General features: G+C 37.3%; 1 protein-coding gene across 4 annotated transcripts in view; it reads left to right on the top strand.

Moving 5' to 3' along the window:
- The first annotated feature begins 6 nt into the window (after positions 1 to 6).
- Positions 7 to 18,585, top strand: part of LMBRD2 (LMBR1 domain containing 2) — a 49,601-nt gene continuing 31,022 nt past the window's right edge. For all 4 annotated transcript variants that reach the window (XM_041466111.1, XM_041466110.1, XM_041466109.1 and 1 more), the window contains exons 1-13: positions 7 to 179; positions 6,686 to 6,912; positions 7,366 to 7,445; positions 9,531 to 9,626; positions 10,505 to 10,672; positions 11,528 to 11,738; positions 13,247 to 13,321; positions 13,637 to 13,750; positions 14,317 to 14,500; positions 14,827 to 15,008; positions 15,775 to 15,908; positions 16,118 to 16,223; positions 16,922 to 17,019. In XM_041466111.1, the coding sequence (XP_041322045.1) occupies positions 6,739 to 6,912; positions 7,366 to 7,445; positions 9,531 to 9,626; positions 10,505 to 10,672; positions 11,528 to 11,738; positions 13,247 to 13,321; positions 13,637 to 13,750; positions 14,317 to 14,500; positions 14,827 to 15,008; positions 15,775 to 15,908; positions 16,118 to 16,223; positions 16,922 to 17,019 (1,622 nt within the window). In that variant the 5' untranslated portion in view covers positions 7 to 179; positions 6,686 to 6,738. The remainder of the gene's footprint in view (positions 180 to 6,685; positions 6,913 to 7,365; positions 7,446 to 9,530; positions 9,627 to 10,504; positions 10,673 to 11,527; positions 11,739 to 13,246; positions 13,322 to 13,636; positions 13,751 to 14,316; positions 14,501 to 14,826; positions 15,009 to 15,774; positions 15,909 to 16,117; positions 16,224 to 16,921; positions 17,020 to 18,585) is intronic.

The raw sequence follows: 18,585 nt of genomic DNA, 5'->3' as shown, positions 1-18,585 counted from the left end.
CCCGGAGGCGGGTCCGTGCCGGGCCGGCGGCGGCGGGCGGCGAATGGCGGCGGCTCCGACGCGGAAGAAGCCGGGAGCGGCTGCCGCTCCTTGCGCCACGCTCTGAGCCCGGTGCCGGCCGGGATGGCGGACGGCGGAGCCCCGCGGGGGACGCGACGCTGAGCGGCGGCTCGGCCGTGGTGAGACGGCGGCGGGCGGGACGCGGGGCCGGGCGGAGCGGGGCCGCAGTGCCGAGTCACGGCCGGGCCGTTCTCTTGAGCGGAGACGGGAGCTGGGTGGGAAGCGGCAGCTCCAGCGCGTCCCCTGTGACAAGGACGCGGAGGGAAGGATGGTCACCGGGCAGTGCTGGGCGAGGGCGGTCGGCACCTTCGTTTCCAGGCTCTCATCCCGAGCGTTGCCCGCCCGTCAGGGACCCCGAGCACGTAGCGCGGGGCGGTGCTGGTTCCGTGTGCCCGGAGCTCGGTGCTGTGCCGCACAGGCCTGGCGCCGGGAGCGCTGGCACATTCCACCGTGGAAGGTTTTCTCCGGGGACACCTGAAACTGGCCGTGTGTGGCTGGTCCTGACCCTCACCGTGCTTGTTCAAGCCCCGCCGTCTTTTCACACCGTGTTTCACAGCCCGCGGGACTTTCAGCAATGCAGCTCTTCCTGCGTGGTTTTTTTTTTTTTTTTTTTTTTTTTTTTTTTTTTTTTCCCCCAAATTCTTGTTTTGAAATTGATGGGGATGGAGAGCTAATTGTGAACATACCTACAGCCCCGCTCTTAGTCAACCACTTGCTTGCAAATGCTGTTCTTTGTTTACTGCATGACGATGGAGAGACGTGCCTGTGAAATTGAGGGTGGGGATGGAGCCCGTAGCAAAGAGCACGCAGCTTTCAGTCACATACAGAGAATGATGTGACTCAGTTTAACATCCATATAATCTTTAAAAAAGCATCTTTTAAACGTTTCCGGTTTTAACTTAAGTCACGGAACAGTATTTATTTAAGATTATTTAAGCAGATAATCAGATGAAAAAGAGGTGGAGTTTTGGTTTAAAAAAAAAAAAAAAGCTGAGTTTATTTCAGCTTTTCTGCAGCCCTTTTTTTCTTTGTGGATCATGTCACTCTTCTTTATTAATGTATGGGAAATGAAAAGATGGTTTTGTGGAAAATCCAAGTGTTTTTTTACATTCTGGAAATTAACAAATAGTCTGTTTGCCTGAATGCAGTGTTGGGGCAGTAGTCATGTGACGGCCTTACTGACACCTGCTTTGTGTGAGTGCATTAGTCTGGTAGCCCAGATAGTGATTTCTGTTCTTTTTTTAGATTCTGCATGCAACTGTACAGTAGTTATATGTGATTCTATTTCAGTTCCTCCGATAAATGAGTTATTTTCTTCTATGTGTTAATTTCAGCATACTTCCCTAAACTGTTTGAAAGCTTCAGCCTCTGTGGTACTTAATATATTAAAAATTGGACTTGGTGATCTTGGGGATCTTTTGCAACCTTAAAGATTCTGTGATCCCTTAGTAGAGGACAAGGCAGCACCATGTAAAGCAAATGAGCTTGCTGTGGTTTTGTACTGTGTTCCTTGGTCAAGCATTTGTCTTGCATTTAGTGCTACTGTGTGGAACCTAGTCTCCTGCAAAATCAGTGTACTGCTATTTTGGGTGGTATCAGCATAGCATTTTTTTTTCAATTAAAAGATAGAAAACTTGTTTCCCTAAACATTGAACTATTATCAATTAAATATAGATTGATCTATATCAATTAAATGTTTAGTCAATTTAGAATTTTTCTTCATTAAAATAGTTGAACTGACAGGTACTAATAAAGTATCAGTTAGTACATAGACTGACTAGTGTGTCTTAGAAGAACAAAGCTGTGCAAATTGCTTTCTTCACTAATCTCAGAGGTTTTTTCTCTCAGTGCAATCAGATGATTTCTCTGGTTGTTTTTCTTGGGCTGTTTGTGGCTATTTTCTTTCTTTAGATAGCTTTCTCACTGTACAGATATAAAGCAGCTCTTTGTTTTCTGTTTATAAATACTTACTATTTCCCCCAAGCTGTAAGGGCCAGTGTGTAATAATAAAGTAAACAGAAAAACCCAAACCGACCAAAGGGAAAAAACCAAACAAAACCCACGAAAACCAAACAAAACCCCTCCCCTAAACCTGAAACCAACCTAAAAGAAATCCCCACAACACGCTATGCAGACTTGAATACTAAAATAGCTGAAGGGACTACTTGTGTTGTTTCTTTGCCTCTTGTTGTTCTCTGTTTATAAGTTCTGAAATGTAAGTTAGCCCATTTTGTTGTTTTAAGATGGAAGCATCAAGGATTCTTAGTGTGAGGCAGTTCTATCAGTACGGAAGGCTGTAGTTTACTACTACATGTCTGGAGAGCAAAGTCTTTCTTTATGATTCTTAGCAGCATAATTCTGCTGAGCAGGGCAGGCTTCAGAATCCAAACACTGTGGTTTTTTGCCAAGTAGAACCTCAATAAGAACCAGCAGATTATTCTCTGACGGAAAGGCAGAAGGTCATCATTAAGCTGGCCATTGATATATTGCTGGAGATGGCAGCTTTTGTACTTGCAGGTGAGCTGGGAATTCAGCTTGAGGTGGCAGATGCTGTTGCCCAGATTTTTTTTTTTAATATGTTAAGGCTCTCAGTTCTGTTGCTGTCTGTATCTGATAATCCCTTTCATAGCTTGGCAGCTTTTTTGGTGACAGGTTTTCTTCAGATGTAGTTATGATCTTTAAAAATACAAAGTAAGGCTGCTTGGTTTTTCAGGTGTTTCAGCGGAAATATCCAAAATGTCTAGAAATGCAGCTTTTCCAAATTTGTTTGATCTTTACCTGAGAATGCTTGAAGAATAATAAAAAAAAATTTCTTTAGCATTCTAGAAATGTCTGAGGTACTGGACAAGAAAACCAGAAGCATGGTGGCTGTCTTTATTAGTAATATTTGAAGGACAGGCAGAGCTACAGATTGGCAGATTCCTCTTCTTGAATTCCTGAAAAAAAATTCTGGTGCTAAAGCTATTTGTAAGTACATAGATTATGTACTTACAAATAGGTGTGTAAAAGACAGCATCAGTTTGTCAAGGACAAATAGTTGAAGTAATCTAATCTATTTAAGTAATGACTGATGGACCTACTGTATACAAGAGGATCAGTTTATAATCTTATGTATTGCTTAGTAGGACTTTGATTGTTCCTTAGGGTGTCTTTTCTTGGGAAAGAAAGCAGGTAAGAGCCACTGTTGTGGCTAAGGAGGCCATTCCCTTGTCAAATACTTTTAATGGTTTTTAGACTTTCCCTAATGAAATAGTATGGTGATTAAAACCATAGAAGGCACCAAACCTGAGAGATTTCAGGTCTTTCTGAAAGTGGTAGTGTAAATCAAAATACCTTAAAGATCTGGAAACTTGCAAGGAGGAGTGGGTACACCTGAGCAGAGCTTTTTTCCTGTGTTAGCAGGAGCAATCAACCACAGAAATACAGGATAGAGAAGTAGTGTTGTGTTGTCTGGAGGGAAAGAATTTGGAGGCCTTAAGAAAGCTGAATTTGTGAAGGAAACATTCTATTCCTATTTATACTTTGTAGTAAGGCATGTGAAGCAGTGTTTGGTGTCTGTTCAGGCCTCCTCAGGCATTTGGTGGGAGACTGGGGGAATCCTTCGCAGATATGCTTTACTCTTTCTAGCCCGTCTTTATGAATGTAGTGCTGGAGTGTCTTTGTTAAATTTGGTGCTGTATTAAAGCTCTGAGAAAGTATGGGGTTTTTAATTCTCTGCTCTTTCATTTAGTAACTTGAGATTTCTGTACTAGGCAGGGTAGTTAGTTCATTTGTAATGTAGATAATGTGAGTGCAGTTACTCTTAGGTTGGCAGGGTAATTTAATACTGTTGATAGTAGGGAGTCTGTCATATAAGGGGAATTAAGCCTGAACTGAGCCCTTTATGATGCATGCAGTGTTAGTAGCTGGGTAAAATGAAAAACTTAGCTGATTTTGTCTGTGCCTGAAAAGAAGAAGGAAAATCCTAAGCTAACACAAGAGCATGTCCTTATGTTTTATTGGTTAAGTTGCACTTCTCATGCCAGTGTTTCATCTTTTAATCTTATTTGTATTAATATGTAGTTGCCTGGTTGTTCAGAAACTGAGTATGCCCATAAATACTTCTCCATTCATGGTGAGGGCTCTTGTTACTTTGTCATTGCTTTAATAGGAGCATCTTCTAAGCCATTGAAGGTTGTACAGTACAAGGGAACTCTCCTGAAGTGGTTATTTCAGGACATTTTTTTAGCGATTCTGGAATTTCAGTCAGCCGATACTAGGTAGCTGTATGCCAATAGTGAGATGGCTGTCTAAATAAAGTGATGAAGCAGGATGATAGGTAAGAAGCTTACCCTTTCTTTGAGCTAACAACCAGGTTCAGTGGCAAATGCTGCTTTCCTCAGGAAGGCATGGCTTTATAGCCTGCAGTAATGTATTTTAAGGTCTGATTCTAGTAGCACAGGTCCTAGAGATATGTCTCATAGCACAGAGAGATGTCTGCACTGTTGGGTTGGATTTAGTTCACCGCAGAACTCCTTTCAAGCATTGCATTTCTCACTTTGTGGATTTTCTTCTATTTAATCTTTCTATGTGGAGAGCTGGTTTTAAATGGTTTCTATCTAAAAATTTTAAACTGTTATTTTGAAAATGTGTATACATTAATTCAAAACGACTCTGTTATTAGTCTCAGTCTTTTGAAAAACAGGCCTTTCTTTTTGTGTTTTGAGATTAAAATAGGAACCAGAGAAGAACATAAAGATGTAGTTTACTGGTAACTGCAAAGTCACTTCTGTCTTTGAATGCGAGTTAAGTTGCAGTAGGAATAGATTCCCTCTTTATTTTAGCATATTCAGTGCATTTTTATAATACTTCTGGAAGTACCCTCATGATCGTAGCTGAGTGCAGCATCTTGCACAAAAACTTTTTGCCTTCTGTTTTGGTAGAAGCTTCTTAGGTGTGACTGTAATAAAACTTTGTGACTAATGAACTGTATGCTGTATAATTTGTTTGTTTATGTAGCAAAAGGTGTGGCTGTAATGGACACAAAAAGCTGCATGCCAGATAGCAGTGCCTTAATGAAGCTGATACGTAATTGTTTTGTTATTTTTGCTTCTGTGGAATTGGCTGCTATACTGTGAATTGAAAAGGCTTTTCTGAGGAAACAGTTATCATACAATATAACAGTCAAGGACTTGCTTTGAATAAGTGATTGAGAAATAGGTGAGATATCCTGAGTTTTTAATGTACAAATGATTTAGCTAAAGTAGAGTACAGACAGATAGTAAGGGGGTGATTAGTCTTAATGGAAGTGTTGATAGTTTGATAAACATGTTTGATAAAAGGCAGAAGAGAAAAAGTGTGTGAATCTTTGACTAGAAATAAGAAGGTAACTCGTTGGGGAGAAAAAAGAGTCACAGAATAATTGTTCCTGTGTGTCTTTGTGTCCTCAAGGCAGTAATGGCGTCACAAACTTTAGAGTTTTTTTAGTGTAAATAAGAGAGTTTTCCCTGCATAGTCCCCTGAAGCGTAATAGATCTGCTTAAGCAGTTTACTGAGAAATCAGTAAAAGAAATGGTTCACTTTACCAACTTCTAAAGAGATTTAAAAGTAAGTAGAGAGGAATTTCAGTAATAGCATTTCTATTAAATCTCCAGGAAAGTGAAAGTACTGGAAGTCTTAACAGCAATGCCATAGCAAAAACTATTTCACTTAAATCAGTGAAATGTTAATCTTGATGGAGAAACAAGTCACACTGGCCACCGTTATAAACTTTTTTTTTTAATAATGCATAAAATGCCTGTGATAAAATGATGCTTATTAAAAAGGTCTGAAGCAGTTTAAATAAAAATGTAACAAGTCAGTGAAATTTTCTGTAATTGGTTTGTGCAGCTCACTGTCCCTTTGCGTCATAGCTTGTCTGTATGAAGCTGTATGAACTTTCTTACAGTAGTCCTGACTGTAACAGAGTAATTAAACACAGAAGGACAAGCAAAGCAAAAATACATCATGGCAAACTGTACCCAATGAATTGAGATCCTTATTTGTCTGAATAGCGCCCGAGGAGTAGGAAGGTGAATTGAAATTCTTGAAATTTCAGACCTCAAAGAGGTGCATTACAAGTAGACTAACACATTCTTTGCTGTGTTTTTATGCTCTGTTAACTCTTATGTATGGATTTTAAATATGTATTTGAGGTACACTCCATTAAAATGTTGTTCATTAGCTATCCAGAAACATTTAATGTAAACATTTAACCCTTTTAAAAAATTAGTTGATTGCTTCTGAAGGGAGAGAAAAAGAGCAGAATAGATTTTCATCTTGAAATTTGTCCTGGACATAAAGTTGGGCTAGTAGTCTATTTAAGGACAGAGATTTGCCTCCTGGATCTATTGTATATCAGGATGATGAACAGGAGTTCTCCTGATACGTTGCTGGAAACAACAGCATTGAAATGGCATGTTTTGATTTCTTCAGAGGACTTCAGGACATCTTGCTGAAAATCTTTAGTTTTGTTTGATAAGAATCCTTATCAGGTCACGTGAAATATGTAAAGTTTGTTAATATGTTTTGAAGTGTCCACTGAACAACTCTTTGTGTAAATATCTTTCGGAGATTTTAATGTAATTAATGTCTTTTTGCCATGCAGTTCTGATCTGCTTTCCCAAGTGAGTGTGGTGTGGCCGAGGCCAGCATTTAACAATGAGTGGTGCAGCGTTGGGCCTTGAGATAGTGTTTGTATTTTTCCTGGCCTTATTCCTACTTCACCGGTATGGAGACTTCAAGAAACAGCATAGGCTGGTGATCATAGCAACATTATTGGCTTGGTATCTCTGCTTCCTGATTGTATTCATACTGCCTCTGGATGTCAGTACGGTAAGAAACGTGCAGGACTTCCTGCTTAATTGCATCAAATGTTTATGGTATTTCTCTAAATTAATGATTGCAGGAGACCACCTCTTAGAAATACCAAAGAAATCTTCTATGTAATATCTTAATAAATTAAACATGACAATGCCTTGTGTTCATAATTAATTTTACTTTTTGTTGGTCTCATCAGATAACAAATTTATTTCAAAATAAATGAATGAAATTTTAAAATTTCATCATTTGTTTGTAACAATTTTTTTATCTGTTTAGGCAGCATAAGGACACTTTCAGCATTTTACTTACTTGACTGCTGATTGCATGTTGATTTGAATGTTTATTGGTATAATTAATTCCAAATGTAAACCTGGAGTACAGTAAATGTCTTTAAAATAGGACTTACTACTTTTAAATAAGTATTATACCTCTTTGGTCACTGATATAAAATAAATTGTCTTTTAGACTATTTATAATCGATGCAAGCTTGCGGTTAACTCCAGTCCTGCAGAAAGCAATGGCTCTTACGTTACTCTTGCTCCAAGGTATGAACTACATGTTTTTTTCTATAGACTGTATTTTATGATTTTCTTTTTTTAATTGATAGCATATTGTGTTTTTAACACTGATGAATAAGTTTTTAAATACACAGGACAGTGAGGGAAAAGGTGATGAAAAGTGGATCTTTACCTGCTGGGAGTAATTACATAGTAATTATGTAGTAGTTCTAGGTGCTTACCCAGCTATCCTTTTTTATATCACTAGATTTCCTTTTTTTTGTTAAAGCAACAAGACTAAGCTTTTTGAGCAATCTTGGTTATGAGGAGAGGCTTTGATGAATGCTTATCCTTTACAATCATAAAGACTTTAAACCTCACAATCTAATTTTATACCTTTCATTTATACGATATGAATTAAATCAGCTGCTTGTCTTATATGTCAGGGGCGTATCTAATTGCTTCTTATAATTACATATATATGGTAATTGCAGTTATCTGAAATGCACGGTATTCCACCAAAGTAATGGCAGGTGTGTCGTGGCAGGAAGAAAGTAATCCCTAACCATGGAGAAGTAGACTAAGGTGGGCTTATTCCATGGCTGCTCCTCCGTTATCCTACACTGGCTGTTGCCCGTGTTTCTGATGTGTGCAGTGTAGTTATCTGTAAGATGATCTGAGCCTTTAAGATATCAGCTGACATGTCTGTGCAAAGTCTTGCCAGTCTTGCTGCCCCAAAGAGGGGCCTGGAAGAATGGTGAAATGACAGTCACACAATATTGCACCCTATACTTAAGACCACCCAGTGGATGTTAATTAAACCTATTTAATTATATACACAATTTGAAAACTATTCAGTAACCTTTCAATTTATCTATAGCTTCAGACAAACTTATTTCTTTAGAATCACAGAATGGTTTGGGTTGGGAGGGACCTTAAATATTATCCAGTTCCAGTCTTCTTCCAGGGGCAGGGACATCTTCCACTAGGCCAGGTTGCTCCATCCAGCCTGGCCTTGAACACTGTCAGGGCTGGGGCATCCACAGCTTCTCTGGGCAGCCTGTGCCAGTGCCTCACCACCATCGCAGTAAAGAATTTCTTCTAAGTCTCTAATTTAAACTTGCCCTCTGTCAGTTGAAAACCGTTGCTCCATGTCCTGTCACTTTGCCCATATAAAAAGTCCATTTCCTTTCTTTTTGTAAACCTCCTTTAGGTACTAGAAGGTGCTGTAAGTTCTCCTGGCACCTTCTCTTCTCCAGGCTGAACAGCCCCTGCTCTCTCAGCCTGTCATAGTTTAGTCATACTACCTGTCATTCTATCTTAAGTTGATAGTTTTGAAAATATTTAGGCCATGCACATAAAAACTTACGACTCAGGCCTAACTAGTTTGACCCTGGAAAATACCAATTATTTCTCGTTAGGTAATCTCATCTAAGTTGACTTTATTGCCCCTTGACTCACCCTTGCTTCATTGCCCATACAGGTGTGTGGGAAAAAAACAAACTACCTTAGTTTAGATGGACACCTTTTCCTTTGTTCTTTTTTTTTTTTTCTTTTCTTTTTCTTAAAAGGGCTCATAGAACTTTTCTGTCTTCTGTAGTGAACACTACCTGTCAGAAGAGTATTGGCTTATTGAATCAAAATTTATATAAGACTGATTCAATCCAGCTGGGTAGTAGAAGAAGCAACTAATATGTTCTTTGTGTGACTAAGTGCTCTAGATGATGATATGCCTAGATATTTTTTAAGAACCTGCACTAACTAAAATTTAATGCTTCTCTGTTTAAACAAGTATTCTTTCTATGCATGAAATAATTACTACTGAAAACCAAGAACTGTAACCTGAAAATGCTTTATTGAATAGTCCTATTCAGTCTTGCAATTTCTGGGTTTTTTTGTCTAATGAAGATGTCCTGTCCAAATACATTATTTGTGGTTAGGAAAATGATAAATATTTCTAATGATTATTCAGTTTATTTATTTGGGAGATGGTTGATTGTTGACTATGTACTTGAATAGTATTGTACTACTTCTATGTTCTTTTCAAAAAGCTTTCTAGATAGGAATTTATAGAAGTTGCTTTTTATACTCAGGGCTCTACAACTAACAATAGTCTTCTTTACATTGTAACAGCAAGCAAAAATGTTTCAAACCATGGAGTTATATTCCTGATGGAATTATGCCAATTTTCTGGCGTGTTGTATATTGGACATCTCAGTTTTTAACATGGTAAGTAAGGCAAAAGAATATTGCGAAGAGTATGATGCAGTTTTTAAATGGACCATCTTAACAGTAATAACATTCTTTAAAAATGTATATCAGTATGGCAAAGAGCTTTTAAATTGTATATTATTTTCTATTAGTGAAATTTTTGATAATAATTACTATACTAATTTAGTAATATTCTTTTTTTTTTTTTCTTGCTTCTGTGGAAGCAACTTTCAGGTGGCAGCCATTTATCCTTGGTTCACTTTTGTAGTTGAAGCTAAGCAATTTATACGTGTAGGTGCTTACAGATAGATTGACTGAAAAAAATGTGTTTTAGGCAACCAGATACCAAAATAATTCCATGAATAATTTGGGTGATTTTTAAGTGATATAGTAAATTAGTCAGTTTTATCAGATATATTGTATAAAGCTTTAGCTCTGGCTACAGAAGAAAGATTTGTCTATGGGGTTTTGGGTTGTCTGTGCTTTGTGCTGTTTCTGATCAACCTGTTATCAAATAATTATTTTTGTAGTTTCAGGGATATCAGGGTTGCTAGTTCATTCTTATTTATCACAGATTTTTTCATAGCAAAGCTAACTGTATTGTTTTTATCTGCAGCTTGTGTAAGGTTTGCCATCAGACAGGTACATCTAGAATAAAAACATCTAAGTAGCTAATTTCTTAGAAGCTTGGGAATCTTAAACTTTAACACCCCTGCCTCAGTAACCTGACACTGCTAAAGTTCTTTTTTGGGGAGGTTGGTGGTTTGGGTGTTTGGGAGATTTTTTTGGTGGGGGTTGGTGGGTTTTTTTTTTTTTTTTTTTTTTTTTTTTTTTTTTTTTTTTTTTTTTTTTTTTGATTGGCTGATGTGGTTTTGTTTTGTTTCCTTTTCCCCTAGGATTCTGCTACCTTTCATGCAGTCATATGCTAGATCAGGAGGGTTCTCCATCACTGGAAAGATAAAAACTGCTTTGATTGAGAATGCCATCTATTATGGCACTTACTTGCTGATTTTTGGAGCATTTCTAATATATGTGGCTGTAAACCCAAACTTCAATTTACAATGGTAAGAATAATGTTGTAAACATTTCCATTAGTTCTTACAGAATTGTCATGGATTATTTCTTCTGTGGACGAAATGTGTCTTTCTGAAAAAAACTAGTTTTAGTTACAGTATTTTGCTAGTCGGTTAGAAAATTATGTTATCTTTTTATATGAAAGGGGCTTTTTTGAATATTTATAGAAACTTGGGGTTGGTTTTTCTGATTTTGGTATGTACAGCAGAGGAATCCTCTTGTATTTACAATGCTACTTTTTTTCTCCATACAAACACATTTGCAAAGTTAGTACAGAAACTTGCAGTGTTTTCAGAACAATATATTTCAAAAAATCTGTATTTCCTGTGTAGTGCATCTAAATACTGCAGACTTTAAAGATGAAAAGGAAAGTTAAAATAATTGGCATCTATAAATTTCTTATAGTCTTCCATACCAGATGGAATAGAAATCTGAATACAAATTTCTGAACACAATATTCTGAATACAAATCTTGGGTTCTGAGTTTGTATCTTACAGTGACTGCCATTATGCTATTTTGACCTCACTGTCAGTAGGTTTGGTAAGTTCATGTTGTTTCCTAAGGGAACATATTCCTTTAGGGGAACAGTTTCTTTGAGAACAACAAATAAATTCTTATCTGCCACCCACAGTGGGTAGAACAGGAGATACAGGAAAATTGTGGCAAGTTTAAATATAGCCAAGCAGCAGTCTGGCTCCAGGCAAAAATCTAGGTGATACCAGAGTCTGTTCCTGTAAACCTGAAAGCTGTATTGGTACATATTGATACCTCAAGGCTGGTTTCTTGCAGCCAGGATAGGAGAGTGTTGTTTGTTTGAGTTTTTTATACTGTTTTATTTCCTTAGGAACCAGCTTCAGACTATTGGAATAGCTGCTGCAAACACATGGGGTCTGTTCCTTCTTGTTTTGCTTTTGGGTTATGGTTTGGTGGAAATCCCTCGTTCTCACTGGAATGGGGCCAAGAGGGGTTATCTTCTCATGAAGACTTACTTCAAAGCTGCCAAACTGATGACTGAAAAAGCAGATGCAGAGGAGAATTTAGAGGATATTATGGAGGTAAGTAACTAGTTTTACCTGTGGAAAAAAGTGAAGGCTGCTGTTAGTTGTGTCTAAATTCGTTGGTGTTGGACACTTGTAATGTGAGCTTACTGTGAAATATCTGTAAACTAAGAAAATTATCATAGTGTGCCACTTTATAACACTCAATCCTGTGCAGAAGTCAAAACAGAAGTAGTCCTTGCCGTGACGAACTTAAAAGTCATAGCAACTTGATAACCATTATTTGATGAGTCTATTCTTTTACTGACACTTTTGGAGTAGTACTGGTCACTAGCAAATAACATTTCGGAGTGAACTTGAACAGGCAGTGTATAAATGTTTCACTAGTGTTAAAATTGTATACTTTTATGTTCTGCTCACAGTGTATTTTTAGAACCTTGAGAAGAATTTCCAAATTGTGGGGCCACAATTACATGCCCCTTGAGAAGACAATATACAGATAATTGTTTCTTTCAAAGTTTCTTTTGAGACTCTGTTGTTAAATATCAGTGAGCAGTAGGCTCTAATGCAGTTCACGAACAGAATGGAAATCTAGCCCTTTGAATAGCTATTCCTGGTTCTTTTGCTGGGATACCATGGCTTGGAATAATATGTGTGAACTGTTGTAGGATAGGGTGGAAATTTTTGTTATGTGTGCTGACACATAACACAAATAGACTCTTAATCACATAACAGTAATAGAATCTTCATTAATCCGTAACAGCATTTTGAAGAAACTACTAAAATAGTTAAAAACCTCTAAGGGAGACATAACTACAAAACTTCCTGGAAAATGAGCAATGACGACCCTGTTTTACCAGGATAGCACTTAAAACAGATAGAATATTTCCACTGGAGGGGACCAACAACAGTCATCTGATGCAGCTGTCTGAGCACTTTAGAGCTGACCAAAAGTTGAAGCAAATTGCTGAGAGCATTGTTCAGATGCCTGGAGAGGGAGATGCTGATCTCTTTTCTCTGGTAGCCAGTGACAGGATGCATGGGGGTGCTTCAGAGCTGTGTCCAGAGAGGTCCAGACTGGACATCAGGAAGCAGTTCCTTACCACAAGGGGCGTGGATAGTCTCACACTGGAATTGGCTTCCTAAAGTGGTGGTCAGTGTCCTGAATCAGTCAGTGGGACTTACTCTTTATGTCTGTTTTATCTGTAAGTAAAAGAAGAAAGTCTTTTCCATTTCAGCCTTCATGCATAGAAGCCAATCCTCCATGCATTTATATAGTTGCATATTTGTACACTGCTGTTCTTTTTAAAAAAAACCACAGAAGTGTTCTTTACAAATACTTCACTTTTCTTTACAAATACTATCTTTTCTCATACCTTTTGTGAGATATTTAGTAAAACTATGGCTTTTAGGAATCTGTATTTTTTTTTAAGCTTTGATGGCTGTCTGTTGGGAGGGCTGCAACTCTAATTGACCAGTAAAAATTTATAGTTAATGAAAAAATTTTTAATTGACATTTTTAATATGGCATAATTAAACTACTCTGTTATTTTTTCTCTCAACAGGAAGTCCGTAAAGTAAGTGAGAGTATCAAATATAACCACCCTTTGAGGAAATGTGTTGATACAATACTGAAAAAGGTAACCAGCTGTTTATCTTCAACCATAATTATTCAGTTGGGAGGAGGTGCTTCTTGCATATACAGAATACTTGTACATTACTTTCTTTTGCTCTTAGTATAAAATCTCTGGTTGACATCTTCTGAGTTTCTGTTGAGACTGTGAAATATTTCCTTGTGACGTATGGAATTATCAGATGTATTTTGATGTAGCATTGTAGAAAGAGAGAAAAGCTTAGAGTGAGCTTTTCAGTTGCATGAAATGGCCCAAACTTTTACAAATAAAAGCTGCTTGCTACTCTTTTGTCTCCCACTTAATTTTCCCTTTTCCTTCCAGTGCCCTACTGAGTACCAGGAAAGAATGGGCAGGAACATGGATGATTATGAAGATTTTGATGAAAGACAGAACAGTTATCCCAGTGAAAAAAGTTTGGCCAAACTTCACAAGCAGGTATATTAACAGATGGGAGAGTGCCTCACTTATGCTATTGTAGTGAGAGTAAATGCTGGTCAAAGATTTTGAATGCACTTCATCTGGACTGTTGAGTACAGTGGGTTTATGCTACTTAACAGAAACTTTTTTTGGTGAGGGAAAGCACAGACATTTAATATCCCAAGTGATCAAAGTTCTGGATGTGTAAAAGTGTTCTTGTGTTGTATCTTTACAGTTTTATAGCTGTCTGTGAATAAGCCTTGTGGTTGACTGACAGTGCATTCTGAAAAAGAAATTACAGTAAAAGCTTGATATTTACTGAGATGCAAAAAAAAAGTGGTAGGTTGGGAAAAGTAGGATTTAACTGCTAAGGATGGTTTGTGATGAATGGGCTGCAAAACTCATTAATCCTGTATGTAGTACTTCCATGATTTATGTATTTTAGAGAATTACCTACCTGCTTTTTTGAAGGTACAGTCTTTGCAGTTCTGCAATGCACACATTTTCAAGGGATTTTGCAAGGATTTTCCACCATTTTTTGAAACAATTACCTTGAAACCCTAATTTCTTGCAATTTATTGTAGGTAATCTATTCAGTGCAGAGACATCGTCGTACACAGGTCCAGTGGCAAATTCTTCTAGAGCAAGCATTTTACCTGGAAGATGTGGCAAAAAATGAAAGCAGTGCAACTCGACAGTTTGTTCATACCTTTCATTCCCAGGAACCAGAAAATAAAATTATTCAGTATTTCTACACGCCAACGGTTGGTAAGTGCTGTCATGCAGGTTTTAGGTATGTTAAGGCATAACTGATACCATTCTGTAACAAGAACCAATTGTTTTATGTAAAAAGTTCAGCTGCAGCAGAGTGAAGCAAGTCCGCAATATTGATGTATTTATGTAATGGAAGAGCTGTCAGATAATAATTTATGCTCTTGGCCATAAGCCTCAATTTTATTTACAAATTCAGTAGCAGTTATGTGTCGCAATAAAGCAACAGCAAACTTGGAAGCCTTTTGTGAAAGAGTTCTGTTTCTGGTTGTATAATTTTCATTAACCTGTTCTGGATACATATGTGTGTTTATTTTTTCCAGAGTGGTACTGGGAGTGCCTTCTCCGACCATGGTTTTACAGAGTGCTTGCAGTTGTGCTGGCCACGTTCTCTGTAATAGTTGTGTGGTCAGAGTGCACATTCTTCAGCACAAAACCAGTTCTGTCACTATTTGCGGTTTTCATACAGCTGGCAGAGAAGACATATAATTATATATACATAGAGGTAAGTTGGAGATAATCACTTGAAAAAAATATTTTCAGATCAATGGTTGTGATAACAGCAGTAGATAAAATAGAATTAAAAATAAATCTCTAAATAATCTGTCAACTTTCAGAAGGTCTCTAAGTATGTGGTACCAAACTTAGTTTGTGTGGAGGAAGTCTGCTTTTGCCGCTTGTTAAAACTCTCAAATGCCAGGTGAAGGCATGACCCAGCTGGCCCGAATATCATGTAGAGTAATTTCTGAAACACTGGGTTGGAAGATAGGTGTTAATTAGACTTTCTGTCTAAAAATCCATTTGTGTGACCTCAGTTTCCTAAACAGGAATTTGCGAATGACCAGGAATCCAGTCAAAGGTGTGGCTAGCATATGTGTGCACAAATTTATCAGTAAAGATATTGAGCTGAAAAATTCCAGTATACTTAGCAAAGGCTGATTTGAAAACACTTGGGTTTATGCCTTTTTTTGTGGGAGTAAATGCCACCTCAGTCATGGTAATTCTTGAGGCAATTACAGCAATTTTATTTACATTAACAAGAAGTAGTAGAATGTTTCTGGGGTCAGCTGTGTTAGCTTATGTGTAGAATGTTCTAATTAGAATTTCCGGTGTAAATAGAGTTTCCCAAAACTCTTCGCAGAGTTGGTGAAAAATGAAAAATAAAGGCTGGAGATGGTCTCTGCATGTGACAGGCTATCTGCTGAACACATTAAAACCTTTAGAAGAATGCTGCATTTAAGCAACTTAACAACACTTTTTTTTCCCCCTAGATGGCCTGTTTTCTTACCATCTTTTTCTTAAGTATCTGTGTTTACTCTACTGTCTTCAGGATCCGTGTATTTAACTATTATTACTTAGCTTCACATCATCAGACAGATGCATACAGTCTCCTTTTCAGTGGCATGTGAGTATTTGGTATATGTTTTACAGGTGTTCCATTCAAATACTGAATTGAAAATGTCCATGAAACTTTAATTTACATTCTTTAATTTGTAATTTATGGATATAATTCCTAATGAGCTTTACATCGTTGTTCTATGATAGATCCAGTTACAATTTTGTAGGTTATGTAAGAAACTCTTTTAAATGCTGTTGCCTCTTGCATTTGTGCAGGTTATTTTGCCGTCTTACTCCACCATTGTGCTTGAACTTTCTGGGCTTGACCCATATGGATGCAACAATCTCTCACAAAAAGACTCAGCCAACTGCTTATACATCTGTAAGTAAGAAAATACGGGTTTGAGCTTTCAATATGGTTTGGAGAATAGACAGAGTATTTTTAAATACATCTTATAGTAAAATTCAGATATTCAAATCTTTTCAGTTTTTCCAACAGGGTAAAAAAATACTTCATTATAGGCAAGAAGTTTGCTAATGATTTCTAGAAGTCATCCATAGCTTTTTTTTTCCCCTCTTTATCTTAAGAAAATAAAGTCTTGTACATTAGAGTTCAGGGTGTTCTTAATTTCCTAATATCAATCCCTATTGTTTTAGCTTTTAGTGGCTTTAGCATGTAGGGCATTCCTATAGATAGGGAACAGTCCTAACTTCCTATTGAAAACCAGTGAGTTTGGTTTTATTGAAGACCTGGTTTCTGTGGCAAGTTATATCTCATGTCTTTTTTGTTAGTAACTAGATTCTTTGTGTTGTCTAGAGACTCTTTTCACAGCAGATGAAAAAAATCCACCAGATTTGCCCTTGTTCTAGAGTGAGTGAGACTACAATGTCTAGCATTTTAGAAACCTCAGAGTGCTGGAGGTGACCTTTTCATCTGCTTATTCTCAGGCAGATCTGTGATAATATTGCTTTTGTTTCAGTTACTACAAAGGATTGTGTATTTGTGAGAAGGCACAATCTTCATGGGTTTATGTAGGGTATAGCTAATTAGAGCTTGTTCTTGTGGGTTTTTTTCCCTAGATAATGGGATCCATGAGAGTGCTGTCCTTCATTGCAGATGGATTCTATATATACTACCCAATGCTTGTTGTTATTCTCTGTATTGCTACATACTTCAGGTAAGTGATTTGCAAGATAGATCCTGCATGCTTCTTTACATTATAAAACTAGTTTCATCTAATTCAGGAAGAGATTCAGTACTCCTTTTTCAGCAGAGTTGTGTCATTCTAACAAAAATGCAAAACCTAAATCCACACATTGCTATTTATATAGGTGAAATGTGTGCATTTTAAAAATACAGATGGATTAATTCATAACTGAGTTAATTTAAACTTCATTCCTAGATTTTAAGTCATGATCTGTTCAAACTTTGGAGCCTGGGGACATTTAGATTGTGCTTTTGAGATTAAAATTATCATGAGCAAGCTGTTTTCAGCAAAGTTTTCTAATAAATTAAGGACCACTAGCAGCAGTTTTAGATATTGAGCTTCCTAACAGACTCATATCAAGTTTCTGATGTGTTACCAGACTTCTGGTAACACATACTGGATTAAGTAATTTGATCTTTTTTCCCTAAATCACAGTTTGTTGGAGGCTGGAAGGGTAATAGTGAAAAACATTGGTACATTCTTGCTTTACACTTTCAAAATGTCTGCTTTTGATTGCTGTAAGGGATGAGATACTTTTAGTCTGATCTTGCTGAAATACACATTTATGTTAATGTCTTCAATTCTGCATTACCATTCAGTCAGAAGCAATCTCTGTGTTTTCAGTCAAGTACAATGTAGTGAAATACCTTGGATATCCATTAATATTGTATGTGTATCTACAGATAGTAAGTAACAAGTATCTAGGTGTGCCTTTTCCCTGCTTACCTTAAAGTTAAGTGACAAAAGTGGTTGTGGAGCTAGAAAACAAACAAAACAAAACAAACAAACAACAAACAGGAAAGCAAATGGTAAGAAAAGAGAAGTTTGACCTCTTGTCCATCATGATCATCCTGGGCCTTGAATGCCAAAGTGAAAAGGAAGAATAGAAATTAAAGGAGAGAGGGTTGCTTTAATGACCTCTGCTAGTAAAGATCGATGCAAAAACAAAGGTTGAATTAAAATCTGTTGAGGAAAGCTGAGTCTCCTGTGCTTAATCCAGCAGTCTTAAAGTTAAGGTAGTATAAGGAAAAAATATATCAATACTCCAGTTTGGAGGAAGGAAAACAGTACTAAAACAGCAGTTGTGTTTTCTGTTGTGAAGTTGAAAAGATGAAAGTGATTCATGCTATGTAGTTCCAGGACTGGCTTTAAAAAGGTGGAGCAAGCTTGCTATCTGACTGCAGCCAATGGCTATCCAGAAGGGCAGCCAGCATCCCTACTGCTTAGAAGTATGCAGTACACATTCTCCTGAGTGAAACCCTGAGGTGAAAGTGGATTTCCTGTGTTATTACTGTTTCAAAAACAGAGAAATTAGAATAAGGAGAATTTCTATAGTAATTGTCTTCTGGCAAAGAAGAGTTGATGACATATTATAGGTACAAATTCTGTTGTATCTGAGAACATTTAAAGCAAGCGTCTAATGTTAGACGCATTTAAAGCAAGTGTCATTTGCACTACTCTCAGACTATATTCATTTTAATGTCTGTTTGAATAGGGTTATTCTATCACTTCCAATTGTATTTAGGAGTGTGTTAC

Source organism: Pyrgilauda ruficollis, unplaced genomic scaffold, assembly GCF_017590135.1.
Source record: "Pyrgilauda ruficollis isolate IOZ18807 unplaced genomic scaffold, ASM1759013v1 scaffold199, whole genome shotgun sequence".
NCBI classification, from domain to species: domain Eukaryota; kingdom Metazoa; phylum Chordata; class Aves; order Passeriformes; family Passeridae; genus Pyrgilauda; species Pyrgilauda ruficollis.
This window is presented reverse-complemented; position numbering and strand designations above follow the sequence as displayed.